This window comes from Phacochoerus africanus, chromosome 5, assembly GCF_016906955.1.
Source record: "Phacochoerus africanus isolate WHEZ1 chromosome 5, ROS_Pafr_v1, whole genome shotgun sequence".
NCBI lineage: Eukaryota > Metazoa > Chordata > Mammalia > Artiodactyla > Suidae > Phacochoerus > Phacochoerus africanus.
In genome coordinates this window covers 117,270,284-117,293,056 of record NC_062548.1, presented here as the reverse complement: position 1 = coordinate 117,293,056, position 22,773 = coordinate 117,270,284, and the positions used below count along the sequence as shown (strand labels likewise).

Below are 22,773 nucleotides of genomic sequence, written 5' to 3'. Positions count from 1 at the left end.
CATGACCTTATTTTATCAAAAGTATAATGTGAGTCCAAAGGGGGGCCTGACAGTCAGAAAGCTACCACAGTCTCAGGCTGCATCATTAGCGGTGTGGGGTCCAGTGGCGTTGGCAGAGCTCTCTGTGAAGAGCGGACCAACGTCCCCAAAGATGGCTGGCAGCGATGCCCCCTCCTCACCCAGGTGTCTCTCTCCTCCCATCCAGAGGCAGAGTCTCTCCCCTCCCCTTAGGTCCAGGCTGCCCTGTGACTTGCTTTTGCCAACAGAAAGCAGCCAAAGTGACTCTGCCAGTTCGGCCCCGGCCTCGTGAAGCCCGCTGGCTTCTGCTTTGGCCCTCCTGGAAGCCAGCGGCCCTGCCGCAGGGGAGTTCTGGCTGGAACCCTGATGGAGGGCAGGCGCCTCAGCAAGCTTTCCGCCCAGGGCGGTCCCAGGAGCGCCCCCGCTGGGAGGGCGCACGGAGCTAAGGGCCAGCCGCCTGGGCAGCGCCCTGCCCCACCTGCACAACTGCGGAAAGGTAGCTGTCTCTGCGGGGGCCCGTCACATGCCCAGAGAACACTGAGACACAGTGCAGACAGCAAAGGAGACACCAAGGCAGAGGGGGCTGGAGACGAGGCCTGGGAAGGTCTCGAAGCCGCGGGTCTCTTCAGTTCTGTGACGAGGAGAAGCTGTAAATCCCTGAGGAGCGCCGTGCGGACTCCGCTTTAATGTTTTCCTCTAAGGAAAGCGGGGCCGGGGGCGGGGGGATGGACTCGATGCCCTCCTAAGGGTCTTTCGCCTGACATTCTTTGGTTTTCTAAAGATTGTTCTGCTCTAGACCTCACTCTTCTCTGAGTAACTTGGAGTATCTCCCACCTTAGAGGATTTCACTCGCTTCACTAAAGAGGTAAAGGCCCCCTGACATGTTACAAAGATGACCACAACAAATGTGCCTTTGTTTTGGCTTTTGTCATTTTAGGGTGGTGCCCGCAGCATATGGAGGTTCCCAGGCTAGGGGTCGATTCAGAGCTGCAGCTGCCGGCCTACACCGCAGCCACAGCAACGCCAGATCCTTAACCCGCTGAGCAAGGCCAGGGATCGTCTTCATGGATACTAGTCGGGTTTGCTGACCACTGAGCCAAGACGGGAACTCCCAAATGCAACATTCTGGGTTTTGCCTTCAGCAATAACCTGCCTGCTCTTTTCTCACTTATCTGCTGAATACCTCCCCTTCCCATCTCCATCTGCTCCCTCTCCCCGGTGCCTGCCTCTGAGCAGTGACAACGCCAGCACATCAAACGCCTCCGCTTTTCATTCTCTTTCCCTAACAGGTTCTGTCCCATTGCTTCTCAACACTTATGTTTCAATGGGAACTACTGTATTCATTTGTTCATAGTCCGCATATCGCTTGACCGGAATCCTCTTCCTTCTCTTTTAGGTTTGTTTGCTTTTGGCCACACCCATAGAATATGGAAGTTTCCTGGCCAGGAATTGAACCCAAGCTGCTGCAGTGACAACGCTGGCACCTTAACCAGCTGAGCCGCATGGGAATTCCTACTTGTCTTCCCTGAGGACTTTGATTTGACCTTTGTAACATACAGTGTGCAAGGGTTCACATAAAAACTTATGTTTGGGAATGAATGGCCCCAGAACAACGAGTTCCCTCCACCTCCTTAAGCAACCCCCGTCTGTGTTCTCCACCCGCTGCACCAGGACTCAGTGCGGCAGGCCCCTCACTTACCGCCTCTACTTCTTTGAGCACTTTGTGCTTAAGACTCAGCTCCTCGAAAACAGCTTCAATCACCATGTCGGCCTTTTCAAAACCCTGGTAATCGAGCTGCCCGGTCAAGTTGCTGAAAAGGGAGTCCCTTTCAAATGATGTTAGTGCCTTCTTCCTCACTTTATCATTCAGTCTGGAAAAAAGACATTTCTAGTCAGGGGGGGGCGAAAAGGAAACTAACATTCATTGAGTGTCTGTGGGTCAGAGTGTGTTAGGTGCCTTTCATGCACTCAGTGGAGTCGTCGTGTTCCTCCCATTTTGAGGGGGCTGAGCTGCTCAAAGAGGCTCAGAGGGACTCATGGTCCAATAGCTAGTGAAGGGAGGGGACTAGGATTCCAGACAACTTGAACCCACATCACAATTCTTTCTACTACGAGATGCCTCCAAACGCCTCATCTGCTAAAATGATGTTATCATTAATAAAACAGTTAAACTGGTCAAGGGGACTAACCATGAACCCAGAATGGCCAAACAGAAGAGCAGCTCTAGTAACTCTCCACCTACAACACGGGAAATGGTCAACTCACGTCCTAGCCTGCGTGAGCTTCCACTTGCTTACATCTCGTTCTGTTATCCTTCAGTTGTGATCTACTGGAGGACGGAGACCGCGAGGTGTTGCTTATACTCTGAATCCACCTCCCAGGCAGCTTCTAGTCGCACATCACACTGATCACAGAAACTGTTAACGCAAGGTTTCTTCTTTCCAAGAGAGAGCTAAAAAGGGTTCCTGCTTCTCAGTCACTTAACTGATTAGTTGTTACTGCCAAGGGAAACAGACCCTCTTAGGTTTTAATCTAACCGCACTTTGAGAATAAATGACCTGGGGTTTTCCTATGAATGCAGAATGAAGCTACACCCCATTCACTAGTTCCCTTAACCAAAAGAAAAATGAAAGCCACAGCGTGAATTCAAAGAAGTAGTCAGTTAAAGTCCTAAAAGAATGGATCCAAATAACCTGGTTTCTGACAACCATGTCAGCAGTCCGCCAACAACACACTTGTGAGAGTCCAAAACATTACTAGCTGCCCTAATTCTGATGCCTAATGAAACTATTCCCAAGAGAGGACAAGAAACACGTGTCCTGAGTCAGCAGTACGTTGAGCGGCACTAACCGGACGGAGCCCGATGTTTCTAAGGCAAAAAAGGAAACCCAGGACTGGGTCCAAAAGCGACGCAGAGGGGGAAGCTGTTCTAGAGCAGCAATGTGTCACTTTGGGGGCTGTGTGAGATGCTGTTTGGGAACGCCTGCCTGCTAGTCTCAGGGCAGTGCTGTTGGTGAGCACGTGCCATTCTGGGGTCAGAATCTTCGACTACTCCGCCTGGCTATCTTACAGGAAGTCAGTTGCCATCTGCCTGCCAGGTCCTGCATAGCATTACGGTAGCAATACCACCACAATACGTAGCATATGAGCTTCTCTGCAGAAAAGCCACAAAGACATGCTTACGCTACATAGTCCATTTCAGAAACAAAAAAGCTCACTTGGCTAAAAGTTACATGTAAGACAGTCAAAGTACAGGACCAGAGAAATGAACTGAAACCAATCCCCAGCTTGGTCAAGTTGCTGCTCTATTTTTCTCCTCTGAAAAATGGGTGTGTGTCTGTGTATGTGTGGGTATGGGCGGTGTGTGACCGTGTGTGTGGGTGTGTCTGTGTGTGTGTGTTCCATGAAGATCTAGACCTTGTGGAGCCAAATCAGTTAACTGCTTCTCTAAGGTAACGCCAGTCAGGAAACACGAGGTTCAGGAGTTCTGATCGCAGCCCTGCCTTCAACGTGCAATTACACACAATTCCTCATATCCCAATTGCAGACGCGGACACAGAGTCATGCTGTTTCAGTGTTCCATAACCATGTAGTAGTTAAAATTCACAAACATGAGAATTTCTAGTCTAGCCAAATATAAACTATTTGGCATTTAAAGAGGTCTAACAGATGTTCTGTTCTCAAAGACTGTAGACTAATGATGCCAACGATTTATAGTATCTGTAACAACAACGACAAAAAAAGTGAAAGAAGGAATTACTGTTTCTAAAAATCAAAGGAAATGAGAGGATGCAGTAGGAAAAAGGAAATGACGAAGGCCAAAAACGGAACGTGTTCTCTCCTGGCAAAGGCAGAGAGCAGGCTTACCCTTTGAACACTTGTTGCTGTCCTCGGCCCAGCGCCGGCAGTGAAGCATCCTTAAGTATAGTCTTTATGTGCTTATCCACGGAGACCTGGGCAATGCCGGCTCCCATCAGCCCTGCACCAAGAATGGCAAGGTGCCTGGAAGGAGAGGATGAAGTAACTTTTGGTAAAAACCCTTCATTCAGTAAAAGTGGGAGGTTGCCTGGGTTATCATCCAATAGACCAACAAAAGCAGGGACAACAGGAGTTCCTGTCGTGGCTCAGTGGTTAATGAATCTGACTAGGAACCATGAGGTTCCAGGTTCGATCCCTGGCCTCGCTCAGTGGGTTAAGGGTCCACTACTGCTCCAAGCTGTGGTGTAGGTCGCAGACTTGGCTCAGATCCCACGTTGCTGTGGCTGTGGGGTTGGCTGGTAGCCATAATCTGATTCAACCCCTAGCCTGGGAACCTCCATATGCCACAGGTGAGGCCCTAAAAAGCAAATAAATAAATAAAAAGGAGAATAAGAATGCATTTTTTGTACAAAAAATTAATTTATAAATAGAGAAAACAGATAAAGAATTCAAATTATTACCCAAGGTAAGGGGGAAAGGGCCTAATGAGACAAAAGTGGAAATATTACTGACAACTGGGAAAGCAGGAAGGGGAATGCCCTTTCATAAATGCTCTTTATTAAATTTTCAATCTGTCCTGACTTGCACACTTTATAATAATTTATTCTTTTTTTTCTTTTCTTTTTTTTTTTGTGCTTTTTAGGGCCGTACCCATGGCATATGGAGCTCCCCAGCCTAGGGGTCCAATCAGAGATACAGCTGCCGGCCTACACCAGAGCCACAGCAACGCCGGATCCCAGCCGCGTCTGCAACCTACACCACAGCTCATGGCAACGCCAGATCCTTAACCCACTGAGCGAGGCCAGGGATCGAACCTGCAACCTCATGGTTCCTAGTCGGATTCATTTTCACTGTGCCATGACGGGAACTCCTATTCTTCATTTCTAAAATGTTACATATTTCTTCAATTTATTTTCCAAATTAGGTCAACTTTGGAGTTCCTGCTTTGGCTCAGTGAGTTAAGAACCTGTCTAGTATCCATGTGGATGTGGGTTTGATCCCTGGCCCTGTTCGGTGGGTTAAGGATCTGGTGTTGCTATAAGCGTCCATGTAGGTTGAAGACTCAGCTCGGATCCAGCATTGCTGTGGCTCAGGCCAGCAGCTGCAGCTCAGATTCAACCCCTAGCCTAGGAATTTCCATATGCCATGGTTGTGGCCCTAAAAAGCAAAAACACCCCCCCCCCCCAAAAAAAAAACCAAAACCAAAAACCAAACCAAAACAAAAAAACAAAAAAATTAGGTCAACATCTCATGTTTTTCTGTCCATTTAGTTCTGAGTTTTTGACCCCCCCCCCCCCCGCCCCCCATTTCATGGCTGCTCCTGAGGCATATGGAAGTCGCTGGGCCAGGGATTGAATCTGAGTTGCAGCTGCGACCTATGCCACAGCTGCAGCAACACTGGCTTCTTTACCCCACTGTGCCAGGCTGGGGATAGAACCTGCACCTCCACAACAACTGGAGCAGCTGCAGTTGGACTCTTAACCCACTGCGCCACAGGAGGAACTCCAGAGTTTTCGAATTTTTGATTCTAAGTGATTTCTTCTTATCTGTAACCACTTATTTAATTTAAGGATATATAATTCAAGTTGGAGGCATTCTATGGTTTTCTTCTGCATTGTGGTCATTTTGGGGGCAAAATTTTCATAAGCTTAAGTATCTTGATTCTCATTTTCTTATTTTTTCTTACATGAGTTTCATATGCATGCTGCCTTTTTTGTATCTGGTACACAAAACAGCTTTTCCAGGTGATATCATATACTATCTGCATATAACAATAAGAGTTACATGCAGGTAGGAGTAAGAATCTGGAGTGGCTAATCAGGTTTCTTAAGAGTAAGCATCTTACAATTTAAAATTTTAAATTTAAGAGTAATTTTTGTAGGATAGATGAAGAGAGGCAGATTTAAGTGGCCACCATCATTCCACTGCAACATGGAAGTACTTTATATCACCTACTGAACGCAAGACTGTCAATATTGGGTGGAAAACAGGCAACTGACTGACAGCAATCACCCCTGAGCTGAAGCAGCAGTTACGGGTTGTACTTCATATTCTATTTGGAAATCAGCCCTCTTGGCTAGAATCTTCTCTCTCTCACCTGGACTTCTTTTTTTTTTTTTTTTTTGTCTTTTTGCCTTTTCTAGAGCTGCTCTGGTGGCATATGGAGATTCCCAGGCTAGGGGTCTAATGGGAGTGGTAGCCACCGGCCTACGCCAGAGCCACAGCAACTCGGGATCCGAGCCGAGTCTGCAACCTACACCACAGCTCATGGCAATGCCGGATCCTCAACCCACTGAGCAAGGCCAGGGATCGAACTTGCAACCTCGTGGTTCCTAGTCGGATTCGTTAACCACTGAGTCATGACGGGAACTCCTCACCTGGACTTCTTATCCATCTCCTCTTCTGATATGGACTGTAATCTCCAGCTGCTTTCATAAATCCCACTCCCAAAACTCAGCCAGAACAATGTTTCTCAGCCTGGGCATCACGGGCACTTTGGACTGGATACTTCGTTGTGGTGGAGCCGTCCTGTGCACTGCAGGATGTTCAGCAGCATTCCTGGCCTCCAGCCACCAGTAGCATCCCTCTGTCCCCAGTCATGACAACCAAAAAGGTTTCCAGACATTGTTGAATGTCCCCTGGTGGCAATACTGCCCAGGCTGAGAACCACTGAGCAAGGTGAGTTGAGGGTTGATACTAAATATAAGATGCTGAAGAGCTGCTTAGGCAGCATAACATTGACAAGCTCGCTGAAGAGAAGAGATATGAAACAGGCAAGGAGACTCTCAAATGCTTAGGCTAAAAAGGACAGGCCTTTAAGGCCTAGAATCAGGCTTTATGTTTTTTTAATGAGGGAGAAGCCAGAGTTCCTGGAGATGGTTATGTCAAGTCACAGGGAAAGATAAGGTATTAAGGAGGACACAGTGTGCGGATCTGGTTTAGGAAGGGGGAACCTAAACCAGACTTCTGGGGGACAGCAACAGTGAGACAAGAACACCTCTATAGGAACCACAGGACTCTGGAGAAACTCAGCAGACAGAACTCCGAAAGCCAAAAAGTCCTTGGCAGGAATAGGATCTAGAGTGCTCAGGGCAGAAGAGATTTAGGGCAAGACGGAAGGTATAAATGCAGCTCTGTAGATCTCCAAGACGTCTACAAGCTTAGCATGTACTGAGATCCACAAGGGCTTCCTAGGTAGAGTTGAACTTACTTAACCTCCTTCTGCGGAGCTCCAAATTTATTCTTCTTGCATAGGGTCTGACCATGGTAAAGTCCCATCAAGGCTTTTGATTCTTTGGTCATTGCAAGCTCTCCAAATTTCTGGAAAGTAAAGGGGAACAAGAAAAGGTAGAGCTTCCCATTCTTGGGGACGTGAATTCCTTTGGGTTGGTCTCTGCAGAGCAGAGGTAACACACGCAAAGCCTCAGGTCCCCTGGGGTCTTAGTGGGGCCTGAGCTGCAGACATCTGTCTCCTGCTGATGGTCCTTCTTTCACTCTCATCGGTACCACTTCCAACTACTGCTTTGAAAAGGTTTTGGATATAAGTGAGCTCTCAGATTCCCTACACCAGAGGTTGTGACCACCTTTCCATGGAATCAGAGCGTCAGAGCCAAAATGACCAATCATCTCAACCACCTCTCTCACTTAAAGATTGGGCAGAGGAGATCTAGAGAGATTAAGTGACTTTGCTCAACGCCACACTGTCTCAAAGGGGCAGAAACAGAACCTGAACCCAGACAGTATGGCTCCCAACTCCAGGTCTCTCGCCAGGGTAGCAGGCTGCCCCACATGCTACCCACCACTTGAAAAGTACCTTAACACTTACAGAGAGTGAGTCTCAACTGCGTGCTTAAAAGCATGGGCTTTTGAGCCTGGATTTGACTGAACTGGGTTTGAATCCCGGCTCTGCCATTTCCCAGTTGTGGAGCTTACTTCATCCTCAAAATGGGGACAATAATATGTATTCTGCAATATTGTTGTGGGAAGTAAATAAGAATACCAGTAAAATGACTTGGGTCTCCAGGTTAGCTATTACCATCATCAATATTATTAGAATTTACTGCTATGATTACATGGTCACAAATGGCATTTCAAGGAAGGAATCCCTCTAATAGTGTTGCCTTCATGTCCGAAAAGAACATTAAAGACTAGGTTCTATTATTTAATAGGTTCTATTCAATAAACCAGTGATTTTCAAACCATGGGTAGATATTCATCAGTGGTCATGAATTTAGCAGGATGTGATAAGTAGGATCGAAAATACTGTATGTACGGGCTAATTATTAATTTGTCCAATGTGCTTCACTCTTTCTGTACATATGTATATGTGTACCTAGTTATAATAAAAAAGAATAAATCAGGGTGCACTGCAGTAAGCAACCCAGGACTAGAAATGTTCTCTCTGGAACTTGTCCTGAGCTCTTCAGATATCTTTCGTCCTATTATTGAAGAGCAATCATCCTTCAATGATTGCTTAAAACTTCAAAGCAATGTAAACCACTAAAATCTACCTTACCACCAACTTGTTAGGAAAGTGGAACGGCTGAGGCTGGTTCGTGTGTGGCTCTGTCTTCTAGTTTTAGTGGCTGCAAACCATTTCCCTTCATTTCCTAATTCGCCAAAGGGAGGCTGGGCTTCACAGTTTTCTTCTAGGCCCCAGCAAGTAAGAACCTATTTTCTATCAGTGTATTCATTTTATCACAACAAAACCAGCCGAAGTACAGAACAAAAAACTTCCGAATGCTTCCTTCTGAAAGGATTATAAGTCTGCCCCTGCTCTTTCTGGTCATATCCTCATTACTGAGGTCAAGTTCAAATACCTGGGGACCGCGAGGGTTTTCTTAACATCTACTTAATCACTGAGATTAATCATAAGAATGAAAACCACTGGAAGAAAACATTTTTCACTAGGCTTTGAATATTTTTTTTTCACTTATACATGGTGTTTTGGATCTTGTTTTTCCCGCGTCTAATAAAACATGGAAAGGAGATAACTCTACCTGAGATTCAGAGAGGTAGCCGGCGTCACTCCCTTGCTCGATCCCAGTCTTTACTACCTGAAAAACAGAGAGAGCGCTTGCTTGTTCTTTGTCGGACTGGATTGGTGAGATGCACAATAATGCTGAAAAAAACTGCCAGTGCTGTCAGTCTTCAAAGAGTAAATCAAGGGGGGAGTTCTCTGGTAGTCTCCTGGTTAGGACTGGGCGTTTTTGCTGCTACAGGCTGAGCTCCCCCCAACCCCCCAAAAAAGAGTTCCTGCTGTGGTGCAGTGGGTTAAGAATCTGAAGTGGCTCAGGTCACTATGGAGGTGCAGGTTCAATTCCTGGCTCAGCACAGTGAGTTAAGGATCTGGCACTGTTGCAGCTGCGGCTGGGATTCAATTCCTGGCCCAGGAACTTCCATATGCTGGGAGTGGCCATTAAAAAAAAAAAAAATAGAAAGAAAAAAAGAAAAAGAGCAAGGCCTGGTTGCTTAAGACTGACTTAATTCTCTATCTCTGAGGCTATTGCTAAACCTAGCATTAAAATGGAAGGAAATAAAATAGAAGGCAAAGAGAATTAAAAAGTCGGAATGGGGTCATGGCTCAGTGGTTAACGAACCGGACTAGTATCCATGAGGGATCCCGCATTGCTGTGGCTGTGGTGTAGGCTGGCAGCAACAGCTCCGATTTCACCACTAGCCTGGGAACCTCCACATACCATGGGAGCGGCCCTAAGAAGACAAAGAAAAAAAAAAAAAAAGTCGGACTAGGAAAAGACCACAGAGGTTCCACAGCTCAAACTCCACCTCCTTATCTACCTCTGAATCCTGTCATTTTGTTGGAGAAAGGCTGTCATCCTCCCTTTCCAAGTCCAGTAATAGGTTTACCTTTTCCCCTTAACTCCTGTCCCACCTGCTTAAATTACTCATCCAGCTCCTCTCCTGTTCTTCAAATGTGGGCAAATTCCCAAAGTTCTACTTTCAGCACCTTCCCCCCCATTCACTCTTCCTCAGGAACATTATTTAGTTGATCACATTAACCATGAACTCTGTGAAATTCAATTTAACATTTGGGGTAAGTACTATCCTAAGTACAGTGGCAAGTATAAAAGAAATAACCCGGAGTTCCCGTCGTGGCGCAGTGGTTAACGAGTCTGACTAGGAACCATGATGTTGCGGGTTCAATCCCTGCCCTTGCTTAGTGGGCTAACGATCCGGTGTTGCCGTGAGCTGTGGTGTAGGTCGCAGATGCGGCTCGGATCCCGCGTTGCTGTGGCTCTGGCGTAGGCTGGCGGCTACAGCTCCGATTCGACCCCTAGCCTGGGAACCTCCATATGCCGCGGGAGTGGCCCAGAAATGGCAAAAAGACAAGAAAAAAAAAGAAATAACCCTGTATTCAATCACCAGCATTTGCTGGGAATGACATTTAAAAACAAATACATAAATCTATATTCCTATTGACTTCTTTGTCTAAATTACCGTTGCTTGAATTTCCTGCTGTATCTAATCTCAACACTTCTAAAACTTATCTCACAACCTCGCTAAGTTTCAAGCTCGTCAACTAATAAGCATGCCTGGCACTGATTTCCCCAAATACTCATTTACAGAAATCCCCACAGCTTGCTCTGCTCTCGTGTTATTTTTGGTTGACAGCAACATGAAGAACCTTCCTACGGGCATACCTGGTTCACCATGGCAACAGAGCACTGCTTGGACAGAAGGAAAAAAGCTGAGAAATGTGCAAGTACGGGGGAAAGACTCACATCGATGATTTTCAGAGGCGCAGGATAAAGGCCTTTGGTCTGCTTTCGCACTTTTTCTTCCACCTTTTTGTAAATCTGTTGTCTGACAAATGGAATACTCATGGCGTACGATGTCAGTTCTGTAAAGTAAAATGATTTAGAGAGAGCCCGGCCTTCCTGGTTAGTTTGGTCTGTAAACTCCATAAAAACGCAGGGAACCTAGTGACCTGAACGAAGTGCTCTTTACTCTGATACACCCAATCTAAATTTCAACCTCGGCACTTCTTTTTTTTTTTTTGCTTTTTGGGGCCCCACTCACAGCATGTGGAGGTTCCCAGACTAGGGGTCTAATCAGAGCTACAGCTGCAGGCCTACACCGCAGCCACAGCAACACCAGATCCGAGCTGCGTCTGTGACCTACACCACAGCTCACGGCAACACCGGATCCTTAACCCACTGAGGGAGGCCAGGGATCAAACCCGCAACCTCATGGTTCCTAGTTGGTTCGTTTCCGCTGTGCCACGACGGGAACTCCAACCTCAGCACCTCTTTAAGCATGACTCAATAGATGTTAAAGCTGGGTGTTGGGTACATGGGCACTTATTACACTATCATATTATGCTATCTGGGTATTGCTTTAACATTTCCAAAATAAAGTTTTAAAAAGATGTCTTTGGAGCTACCACTGTGGTGCAATTGGATCAGTGGTATCTTGAGAGTGCTGGGACACAGGTTCCATCCCTGGCCTGGCACGGTGGGTTAAGGTTCCTCTGTTGCCGAAGCTGTGGCTTATGTCACAACTGTGGCTTGGATCTGATCCCTGGCCCGAGGACTCCACATGCTGAGGGGCGGCCAATGTCTTTACCCAGTGTAAGGTCCAGGACCCGTGCCTAGGGCAGAGTTCCAGCACCCTTTAAGGCTGATTCTACACTTAAGAGTAAATAATGCACTGATCTCTTCCTCATTTCCAATTTACAGCAACTAAAATTAAACTCCGTGGAAAGAAGCTTCGCTTTTGTTCTTTAATAATGACACTTACTTTCCACCAGTCCCTTGTCTCTCTTTGGAGAGATCTTTTTATCAGCTAGTCCTTTGGCAAAAGTAACTGCAACTTCTTCTAGGTATTCAATTGTCCGTTCCTCTGGAGGTTTTAATCCTGGTCCTGCAAAAATGAGCACAACAGACAGGAATTAAGTCAGGCTTGGATCAGTCCCAGGTGGGCGAAAACCCAGGCAGGCCAAAGCCATAGGCTCCGGCACCCACTTTCAGCGCAGCTTTCTAAGTCAGACCAGAGCTGGTAGGCGGCAGAGTCAAGAACTAGGGACTCAAAGAAAAGGCACGTTGAGTGAAGGTACAACAACCTACTCCAGGTAGAAAACAAGTCTTAAGCCCTATCCGTCTGGCTTCCACTTCTGAGTTGGATGTAGTACGTCTCATAAGGCCTGTATCCTTGCTGCAAAACTGGAAAAAAAAAAATGAATCAACTGCAAAAACATATTTGTAAAGACACTGAGGAGCTTGGAAGCAACAAGGATTACATGAACAGAATTGCAGGGTGGGAAGAGCCTATTGGAGGTGAGCTGATGCTTGCTGGACATTCTCTTTTCTGGGAGTACATGATGCTTTTGTGCCTGGGCTGAAGACTGGACTTGGCTCAAGCAGAAGGATGCTACTGAGGGAAAGTGAAATGATCAGAGTTTTTGGTGATCACATGTAAGAGGTCAGGGCTAGAGGAAACCAAACACCACACTTGTTTTCCCCATGGAACGTCTGTGAAGCTCTAAAGTGGTACAAGAGGCTGGAAGCTGGAATGAATCTCTCACAGTGTCATAATGTTGAGCACGTGCAGTACATCTATGGAGAGAGGGACATGCCAAAAACTGGTTTTTCACTGGAGGCGTTTCCCTGATGTTAAACTTATGGGAGGGTAAAGAGCAAGACTCGAAAAACCCAAAAGCTGTTCTTACAGGGCTATGAAAACTGATACCAACCAGGCTCTCAATTAAAAGCTTGTAAGAGCCGCACTGGAGAAAGAGGTGGCTGGGGTTGAAAAGACAATCCTGTGCAATTTATGGCATATAGGAAATGAAATCCCGGTAGAGGGAGAGGCCTACAGCAAACATGCAGGCAATCTCTTCCTTCGGACATGTGACCTATTTTCAGCCCCTGTGGTCTGGGAGGAAGAAAAAGAACTAAGCCCCAAACTGCTGAATGACAAAAGTGCACAGGGTCCATGAAAGTCATGGTGTGGCCTGTAGGGAGGCTAAGGCACCTGGAATTTGTGAAGAATACTGGGTTAACAGTTGCTACACAAAAGAGAGCTCCAGAGATCTATAGAGGGGCCTCCTGAAACTCTGGCCAAGTATCATTCTACACACGCATGACAGAAAACGACCTGAGGCCAGGGCAAGAACCATCATAAAGGCATAAAAAGAAGCAAGAAAAAAAATGGCCTATAGTTAGGAGACCAACTGACTGATAGAAACAGGTGCAGAAATAAGAAGACAGAACAAGGAGACACAATGTTAGAAAGCTATTATAAATTCATGCCAAATGTTCAAGAGGTAGGAGAAAACAGAAACATAATCAGGAGAAATTGAAGACATAACAGTGAACCAGATGTTACTTCTAATACAGTAGAAAAAAATACCTAAAACAAAAGATACAGGGGATCTTTTAATTTAATAGTAAATTATACAGTGAAGAAGAAAAGATCAAGAAACTTGAATACATGGCAATAGAAACTATACAGGCTGAAAAACAGCTTGATTTGGGGACAATATTAAGTGATCTAACATACGTAAGACTAAAATCTCAGAAAAGGGGTAGGGAAGGTGGAAAAATATTTGAAAAAATAGTCAAAAAGCTTCTAATTTTGAGGAAAACTCCAAACCCACTATCTAAGAAACTCGATGAATCCCATGCAAAACAAATACTAAACACACACACACCTAAAACCAAGGCACATCATAAATAAATTCCTAATATCAGTGACAGAGGGAAAACTTGAGAGCAGTTTGGGGACGGCTGGAGTAGGGGTGGAGAAGAGAACAAAGATAAAAATGACAACGGACTTTTTATCAGAAATTATGCAAGTGATAACACAAAGCAGACATCCATAAAGTGCTAAAAGGGAAACAGTGGAAATCTGGAATTCTATACCCATCAAAATTACCTTTGAAAAATGAAGCAAAAAATAAAGACTTTTTAGAGTTGCTGGTGTTGTCACTGCTGTGGCTTGACTCATTGCTGTGGGGTGGGTTTGACCCCTGGCTGGGGAACTTCTGCATGCTGCAAATGTGGCCAAAAATAAACAAACAAACAAGCAAACACATACTTTTTAAAACAAAGCAAAAAGTGAGGGAATTAACTACCAGCAGACATACACTATAGGGCATGTTAAAGAAAGTTCTTCAGGTTGGAGGAAAGTTAAACCAGATAGGAACTTGGATCTACACAAAGGATAAAGAGCACCAAAGTGATATTAAAATGTGGGCAAACAGAATAGAATCTTCTCTCTTTTCAAAAATCTCTTTAGGAGGTCCCGTCATGGCTCAGTGGTTAACAAATCTGACTAGGAACCATGAGGTTGCGGGTTCGATCCTTGGCCTTGCTCAGTGGGTCGAGGATCCAGCATTGCCGTGAATTGCCGTGAACTGTTGTGTAGGTTGCAGACATGGTTGAATACCGCGTTGCTGTGGCTCTGGCGTAGGCCAGTGGCTACAGCTCCGATTCGACCCCTAGCCTGGGAACCTCCATATGCTCTGAGTGCGGCCCTAAAAAGACAAAAACAAAAAACAAAAAACTCTTTAAAAAATAATTGTTTGAAACAAAAATAGCAATATACTAAGGAATGTACAATACATGCAGAAGTATAACAACAGCAAAAGGACGGAGAAAATGAAAGCATACGCTTTCAGGTTCTTACCCCATATTGTGAAATCATGTATGATTTCAAGACAGATTGTATGTTAAACAATCTGTCTTGAAACCATTAAAACAGCAACCATTAAAAGGGTAAAACAAAGTCAAGGTCCAAAAGTGAAGATAAGAAATGATTAATCCAAAGGGAAGCAGAAAGAAGAAAAAAGGAAAAAAGAACAGATGGAACATATAGAAAACAAACAGCATTAAATGAAACTGAAATGCCAGCACTGTGTTGGTATACTGTAGGGGACAGAGTATGAAAGGCATAAGAAACTGGAATGCAAGCGTGGATTGATCATGCTGGACCTGCTCAGCTACCCCAGGAGGGTTAGAGGACACACTTTGCACCATGACCGTGAGAATCCATTTAGGAGGGAGCATCCTTGAAGAGCTCTGTGGTTGCTCTTCTCTCTAGGTCAGAACCCACAGTGGCAACTGCTACCATCAACTAGGACCCCTAAATGTGGTGGGGATAATGGGATTCTGGGGTAGCTGGGGCCAAGGAGCAACACTTTACAGCCAAAAGCAAGCTGGGCATGGTTACCAAAATGGACAGCGGAATCAAAGCAGTAATCAGAATACTTTGACTTGAGGAGACCTATGGCGTTGGCTAGTTGGTCATTTCTAGAAAAGAATCAGATGAGTAGCCCACTGAATTCAAAAAAATTCTAGGTCTAGTAAACATAACTTGAATTACCAAAGAGAGTCATCACCCTTGTCAATTCCCAGAAATGAGCCTGTTTAAAGAGCCAGAACCTCCTGAATAAAGGGGAGGCTGTACCTCCTTGAAGGGATCATACCGTTAATCTTCCTCAAAGGGACTCTACAGTCATTTCCTTTGAGGAAAGGAAAATAATCAGACTTTTGGGAGATTAATGAACACTGGCTCTGACCTGACACTAATTTCAAAAGACCCCAAATAGCACTGTGGTCCACCAGTCAGAGTGGGGATTTATAAGGTCATGTGATCAAAGGATTATTAGCTTAGTTCTATCTCACAGTGGGCCTAGTGGGTCCCTGAACTTGTTCTGTTATTTCCAGAATGCATAATTGGAACAGACACCCTCAGCAACTAGCAGTATCCCCTTGTTAGCTTCTTGACATGCGGAATAAGGACTATTACAATGGGAAAGGACAAGTGAAAGCCACTAAAACCGCCTCTACCCAGAAAAAGAGTAAATGGAAAGTAATACTGCACTCCTGGAGGGGCTGCAGAGACTGGTGCCACTTTTAAGGACTTGAAAAGATGCAGAGGTGGTGAGTCCCACTGCATCCTCACTCACCTTGCATGTTTTGGCCTGTGCAGAAAACAGATGGTTCCTACAGAATGACAGAGGACTACGGCAAACTTAATCAAGCGGTAACTACAACTGCAGCTGGTGACCCAGATGTGGTTTCATTGCTCCAGCAAGTTATCAACACATCTCATTTTACTCGCTGTGCACTGAATGATCTGGAAGGTGCTTTTTTCCTTGATAGCGGGTAGAAAAGACTGCCAGAAGCAGTTTGCTGTCCGCTGGAAAGGCCTGTAACATACCTTATTTCAGGGGTGATCAACTCTGCAGCCATAAATCATACTTTAGTCCACAGGGACCTTGATGCCTTTTCCTCCACAAGCCACCATGCTGGTTCATGACACTGATGATGCTGCACTGAATGGACCCGGTGAGCTGGAAGGGCCAACCACTTTAGACATATGCATCTTAGTGAAATTTCTAGGGGTCCAGTGGTATGGGGCATTCCTTCTAAGGTGAAGGATAAGTTGCTGCATCTGGCCCCTCCTACTACAGCACCTAGTGGGCCTCTTTGGATTTTGGAGGTGACATCTTATCTAGATGTGCTACTCTAGCCCTTTTACTGAGAAACTCAAAGGCTGCTAGTTTTGAGTTGGGCTCAGGACAAGAAATAGCTGTTCTGCTCTTTAGGCCATACGATTCAGACCTGCCTGAAGGTGCTTGAAGCACCAGTGATGATAGAGATGCTGTCTGGAGTCTTTGGCAGGCCTCTCTAATAGGCAAATCGCAGTACATATTCTTAGGAATCTGGAGCAAAGCCCTACCATCCCCTGTGAATAATTACTCTCCTACTGAGAAACAGCATGTGGCTTCTTAGTGGGCCTTAGTAGAGACTCAAAGCTTAACCAAGGGCCACCAAGTTACCAGGTGACCTGAGCTGCCCATCATGAAATGGATGTTGTCCGACCCACTAAGCCATAAAACTGGGTGTGCACAATAGCACTCCATTATCAGATGGAAGTGGTATACCTGAGACTGGCCTCAAGCAGACCCTAAAGGCACAAGCTGCATGAGGAAGTAGCCAAAGTACCCTTCCTCTCTCTTAGCCTGCACTAGGGCCGCAGGGTTTCCCTATGGCCAGCTGACTGCAAAAGAGAAAACCCAGCCCTGGTTTTGAGATGCTTTGTGGGCTACGTAGGCACCACCTGAAAGTGGACTACTGAGGCCCAACAGTTTCCTCCTTGGACAGCCCTGAGGGACAGTGGTAAAGGGGTTTCCTCCCAGTGGGCAGAACTTTGGGCAGTGTACCTGATTGTTTGTTTTGCTTGGAAGGAAAATTGGCCAGAGATAAGAGTGTATACTGATCCACAGGCCAGAGATAAGAGTGTATACTGATCCACAGGCCAGAGATAAGAGTGTATACTGATCCACAGTTTAGTTAGATGGTCAGGAACTTAGCAGGAACATGAAAGGAAAACTGGCGACAAGGTATTAAGGGCTGGATTGTATCCCCTCAAAATTCTTATGTTAAAGCTCAAAGCCCCAGTACGTCAGAAAGTGACTGTATTTGGAGGCGATTATTTAGAGAGGTGATTAAGTTAAAATGGCGCTGTCAGGGTGGACTCTATCCAATCTGACGGGTGTCCTCAGAAGAGGAAATTGGGACACACAGAAGAGACATGAGGGACGCATGTGGAGGAGAGAGCAAGTGAGGACAGTGAGAAAGCAGCCATCTGAACACAAAGAAGAAAGGCCTCAGAAGACGCCAAATCTGAGAACACCTTGATCTTCGACTTTTAGCCTCCAGAAGTATCAGAAAATTAATTTCTTTCTTTTCTTTTCCTTCCTTTCTTTCACCATGCTCACAGCACGCACAAGTTCCTGGGCCAGGGATTAAACCCACGCCCGAGCAGTGATGCTGGATCCTTAACCGCTTAGTCACCAGGGCACTCTGAGAAAATCCAATTCTATTGTTTAAGCCACCCACTGTGCAGAATTTCGTTATGGCAGCCCTAACTGACTTAACACACAAGGACATCTGGGGATAGATGGGTAGATGGGTATGTGGGTAGACCTGTATGAGTAGGCGAAGAATGTGAACATATTTGTGATTCATGCGAATGGTCAGCAAAGGGTGATCTCATAGGAGACTTCAATGTTTGAGTGCAGAAGCCCATGCTGTGGACACCAGTCAGCCTCTTTCCCCAGTCACTCCTGTCACTGCCCAGTGGGCTCATGAACAAAGTGGCCATGATGGTGGAGACAGAGGTTGAGCATGGGCTTAGCAACACCTACTCAGCAAGGCCAACTTGGCTACAGTCACTGCTCAGTGTCCAACAACAGAGGAGACCAACGCTGGCTGCCTCTTACCAGGGCTCTCCCAAGGTGATCAGGCACTACCTCCTGGAAGGCTGATTACACTGCACGGCTTTCGTCATGGAAAGGGTGGCACTTTTTTCTTACTAGAATAGGAAGTTATTGTGGGCATTAATTTGCCTGCCTGGCAGGCAATGCATCTGCCCAAACTACCATTCGTGGACTTACGGAATGCCTTACCCACCATCGTTGTATCCCATACCACCCTGCTTCTGATCAAGGAACTCACTTCACGGTAAATGAAGAGTGGCAACAGGCCATGCTCAAGAAATGCACTGATCTCCCCTGGTGCCCCATCACCGTGACACACACGGTAGAACAGAATGTGGGATAGATTTTTCAAGACTCAGTTACAGTGCTAGGGAAGTGGTAGTACTCTGTGAGGTTGGGGAAATGTCATCCAGGACCCTGTAAATGCCCTCAATTAACCTCCAATATGTGCTGTTTCTTCCATAGCAAGAATTCAAGGGGCTGAGAATCAAGTACAAATAGAAATGGCTCTGCTACTACCCCTAGTGATCTATCAGCAAAAACCCATGCTTTTGTCCCTACAACCTTAGGCTCTGCTGGTCTAGAGGATTTAGTTTCAAATGAGGTAATGCTTCCACTAGGTGACATAACAAGGATTCTACTGAATTGGAAGATGAGACTGCCATCTGGCCACTCTGGGCTCCTCATGCCTCTGACAATACAGGCAGAGAAGGGATTACCATTCTGGCTAGGGTGGTTAATCCTGATTACCAGAGGAAGTTGGGTTAGTACTACAATGGAGGCAAGGGAGAGTGTGTCTCCAATAGGGGATCTCTTTGGGTGTCTCTCGGCGCTACTGGGACCTAATTAGTTAATGGAAAATTACAACAACCCATTCACGCAGGACTCCTAGTGGACCAGGCCTTTTCAGAATGAAGGTCACTCACTAGGCCAAGAACCACAGCCAGCTGGGGAATTTCCGCCCAAGCAGAGGCAATTATAAGGGCTTTTACCTCTCAGGCCTCGTGGAGAAAGCTGTCCTTCCACACGAGACTTGGTGCACAGCCAACACACTGCAGTCTTTAATAGGAACTGCAGTCAGTGACTCAGGTCTCCCTGACTGGCTATCCTCTTAAACACATTTTCATTCCGAGCCCAAAGGCCTTCATTCCTAAGTCTCTTTATATGTGACCTTAAACCGAGGTTTTCTTCAGGTGCCTCTGCTAATGCCTCCTTACTGGGAGAGAAAAGAGAAACCCTAAAGACATTTTCCCTTACTGACTCAATTCCTTTCCATTCTTAGCTTTTACTATTTTAAACAGCAAAGTCACAAACAAAAAGCACAAAAATGAGAAAAACATGGCAGTAAGTAGACTGTAAAAAGGACACAGTGTCCTTACTGGCTTTATAAAAGCTGAAATAAGAAGACAGATGCTGCCTTGACTTCAGCTGGGAACATGTACATTGGGAGACTTGAGTCTTTTTTTTTTCATTTTATGGCTGCACCTGCAGCATATGGAAGTTCCCAGGGCAGGGATGAAATCTGAGCTGCAGCTGCAACCTACGCCATGGCTGCGGCAATGCCGGATCTTTATCACACTGTCTCTGGGCCTCTGCAGCAACCTGAGCCACTGTAGTTGGACTCCTAAACCACTGCACCAATGCAGGAACTCTGGGAGATATGAATCTTTTGCCACTCTGTGCATGTCTAAGAATGACTGCAAAAGAATCAGTGTTATTTTGGGAGTTATGACAAATTGCAGTGAATCAACAAATTTGCAAATAGGGAAACAACGAATAATAAGGATCAACTGTACTCTGATCACAACAGAATTAGTCTAGAACTCAAAGACAGAAAGATATCTGAAACATCCTCAGATATTTGGAAATTTAATAGCATGCTTCTAAATTATACATGGGTCATAGAAGAAATCACAAGAGAAATCTGAAAAATATTTTGACCTTCATGGAATTGAAAACAAAATTAAAACTGCAGATAAAGCAATGCCAAGAAGGAAATGTACAGCTTAAAACGTTAATGTTAGAAAAGAAGGCCTAAAATCAATGATCTAAGCCTCTGCCTTAAGAAATTAGAAAAAGGAGGGAGTTCCTATTGTGGCTCAGTGATAATGAACCCAATTAGCATCCATGAGGATGTAGGTTTGATCCCTTGCCTCACACAAAATACTTAGGTATAAATTTAACAAAATGTGTGTAAGATATGTTCAATGAACAGTTTAAAACACTGCTGAGAGAAGTTAAAGATGACCTAGTAAATAGAAAGTTATAATACGTGCACGATGAAAAGATTCAGTATTTTTAAAATATCAATTCTCCCCAAATTGATTCCCTGATTTAATGCAATTCCAATCAAGATCCTAGCAGATGTTTTTGTAGATATGGATGAGATGATTTAAAATTTACGTTAGTGCAAAGAAACTAGGATAAGGCAAGATAACACTGAAAAAAGAGAAGCGAGGTGGGGAGGGTTACACTATCTGATATCAAGATTTACTACAAAACATAATAATCAGGACAGTGTGATACCATCTTAAGTAAATACACATAAACAACTGGAAATAGAAAATCTAGATATAGACCCAAACATAGAAGGTCGACTGAGTTCCTGCCAAGGTATCAAGGTAGTTCAATGGAGAAAGAAGAGTCTTCTCAGGAAATAGTGCCAGGATATTTGGATACTCATAAGCACATACACAAAAACAGCAACAATGAATCAGTCTTTACAGCACTCCATATATAAACATTAACCTGAAGTAGACAGATCAAAATGTAGGAGCTAACCTGCAAAACTTCTGGAAGAAAACAGGAGAAAATCTTTGTGATCTTGTCAGGAAAAAATTTCTAAAACACCAATAGCATGATCCATAGAAGAGGGCTTTGGTACACTGCACTTCATCAAAATTAAGAGTTTCTACCCTTAGATGATGAAAAGACAATCCACAGAGAGAGAGAAAATACTTGCAAATCACAAATCTCATATATCTCCTGATATATAAACTCTGAAACCTCAATAGTAAGGAAAACAACTCAAACAAAGTTGGCAAAACGTTTGAACAGACACTTCATCAGAAGATATATAGAAGGCAAAGAAACACATGAAATAAGTTCAATATTTTCGGTCTTTAGTGAGATACAAATTAAACTCCAATAAGATATTACTACACTCCCATTGGGATATTTAAAATTAAAAAGACTGTAGATCAGAAATTATCACAAATTATAAATCAACTATGCTTCAATAAAACTTGAAAAAATGAAAAAAAAAAAAAAAGACTGAATGTGCGAAGTGGTTTTATTTATTTATTATTTTTTGGCTGCATCTGTGGCACGTGGAAATTCCTGGGCCAGGGACTGAATCTGTGCCACAGCAACAACCCGAGCCACTGCAGCAACAGCGCGGGATCCTTAGCCTGCGGTGCCACAGGAGAACTCCAAAGTGGTTTTAACTAGAACTCTCATAAACTGCTGGTAAAAACACAAAGTGGCAGACTTCCCGTCATGTCAAAACGGAAACGAATCCAACTAGGAACCATAAGGTTGCGGGTTTGATCTCTGGCCTCGCTCAGTGGGTTGAGGATCTAGTGTTGCTGTGAGCTGTGGTGTAGGTTGCACACATGGCTTGGATCCCGCTTGGCTGTGGCTGTGGTATAGGCCGGCAGCTACAACTCCAATTAGACCCCTAGGCTGGGAACCTCCACATGCCGTGGATGTGGCCCTAAAAAGACAAAAAGATAAAAAAACCCACAAAAACCACAATGTGGCATAACCACTTTGGAAAAACAGTTTGATAGGTTCTTAAAAGCTAAATATCTATTACATGGTCCAGTCAATCTATTCTTCAGTATTTGTTCAATAGAAATTAAATATTTGCCCACATAAATATTTGTCCACATAAAGACTTGTGGATGAATGCTCAGACCAGCTTTATTCACAATAGCCCCAAATTAGAAACAACTAATTATAAATAACATAAAATGGAAATTGGGGTGATGTTGAAAATGATTTAGTATTAGCTATTTTTAGAAAACTTCACTCTTCAGAATAATGACTCATTTCTTAAGTGTTTGAGTTTCACTCTAACCAATATTCAAGATATTATTAATTCTTTAAGAAAATAAGTAACTTCATAAGGCTCAACTCTGAGGTCTGTAAACACTTACCCAGTGGTTCCACCAGTTGGTCAACCAGCCCCATTTTCTTTGCTTTGTCTGCCCGAATGCCTCTACCAGTCAGCATCATGTCAAAAGCAGCAGGCACACCCACCTAACAGGCAGGCAAGGATTAGAGCAGAGGGAGAAAAATATCAGAGTGACAATTAAAGTTTACAAATCATCCGGGAGTTCCCTTGTGGTGCACTGGGTTAAGGATCCAGCATTGTCACTGTAGTGGCTTGAGTCGTACTGTGGCATGGGTTTAACCCCTGGCCTGGGAACATGCCATCGGTGTGGCCAAAAATATTTACAAATCATCCAACTGAGCAAAATAAATGTTAAAATGAGATAAGTCAAACCAGATTTTTATACTAT

The 22,773-nt window shown here is 44.8% G+C and overlaps 1 protein-coding gene across 1 annotated transcript in view; it reads right to left on the bottom strand.

The window, feature by feature from the left end:
* Positions 1-22,773, bottom strand: part of HADHA (hydroxyacyl-CoA dehydrogenase trifunctional multienzyme complex subunit alpha) — a 44,429-nt gene that overhangs the window by 7,930 nt on the left and 13,726 nt on the right. Inside the window, exons 7-13 of the mRNA XM_047782474.1 lie at positions 22,408-22,510; positions 11,758-11,880; positions 10,740-10,858; positions 8,997-9,053; positions 7,208-7,317; positions 3,886-4,020; positions 1,718-1,889 (exon numbers count right to left, since the gene is read on the bottom strand). Of these exons, the coding sequence (XP_047638430.1) occupies positions 1,718-1,889; positions 3,886-4,020; positions 7,208-7,317; positions 8,997-9,053; positions 10,740-10,858; positions 11,758-11,880; positions 22,408-22,510 (819 nt within the window). The remainder of the gene's footprint in view (positions 1-1,717; positions 1,890-3,885; positions 4,021-7,207; positions 7,318-8,996; positions 9,054-10,739; positions 10,859-11,757; positions 11,881-22,407; positions 22,511-22,773) is intronic.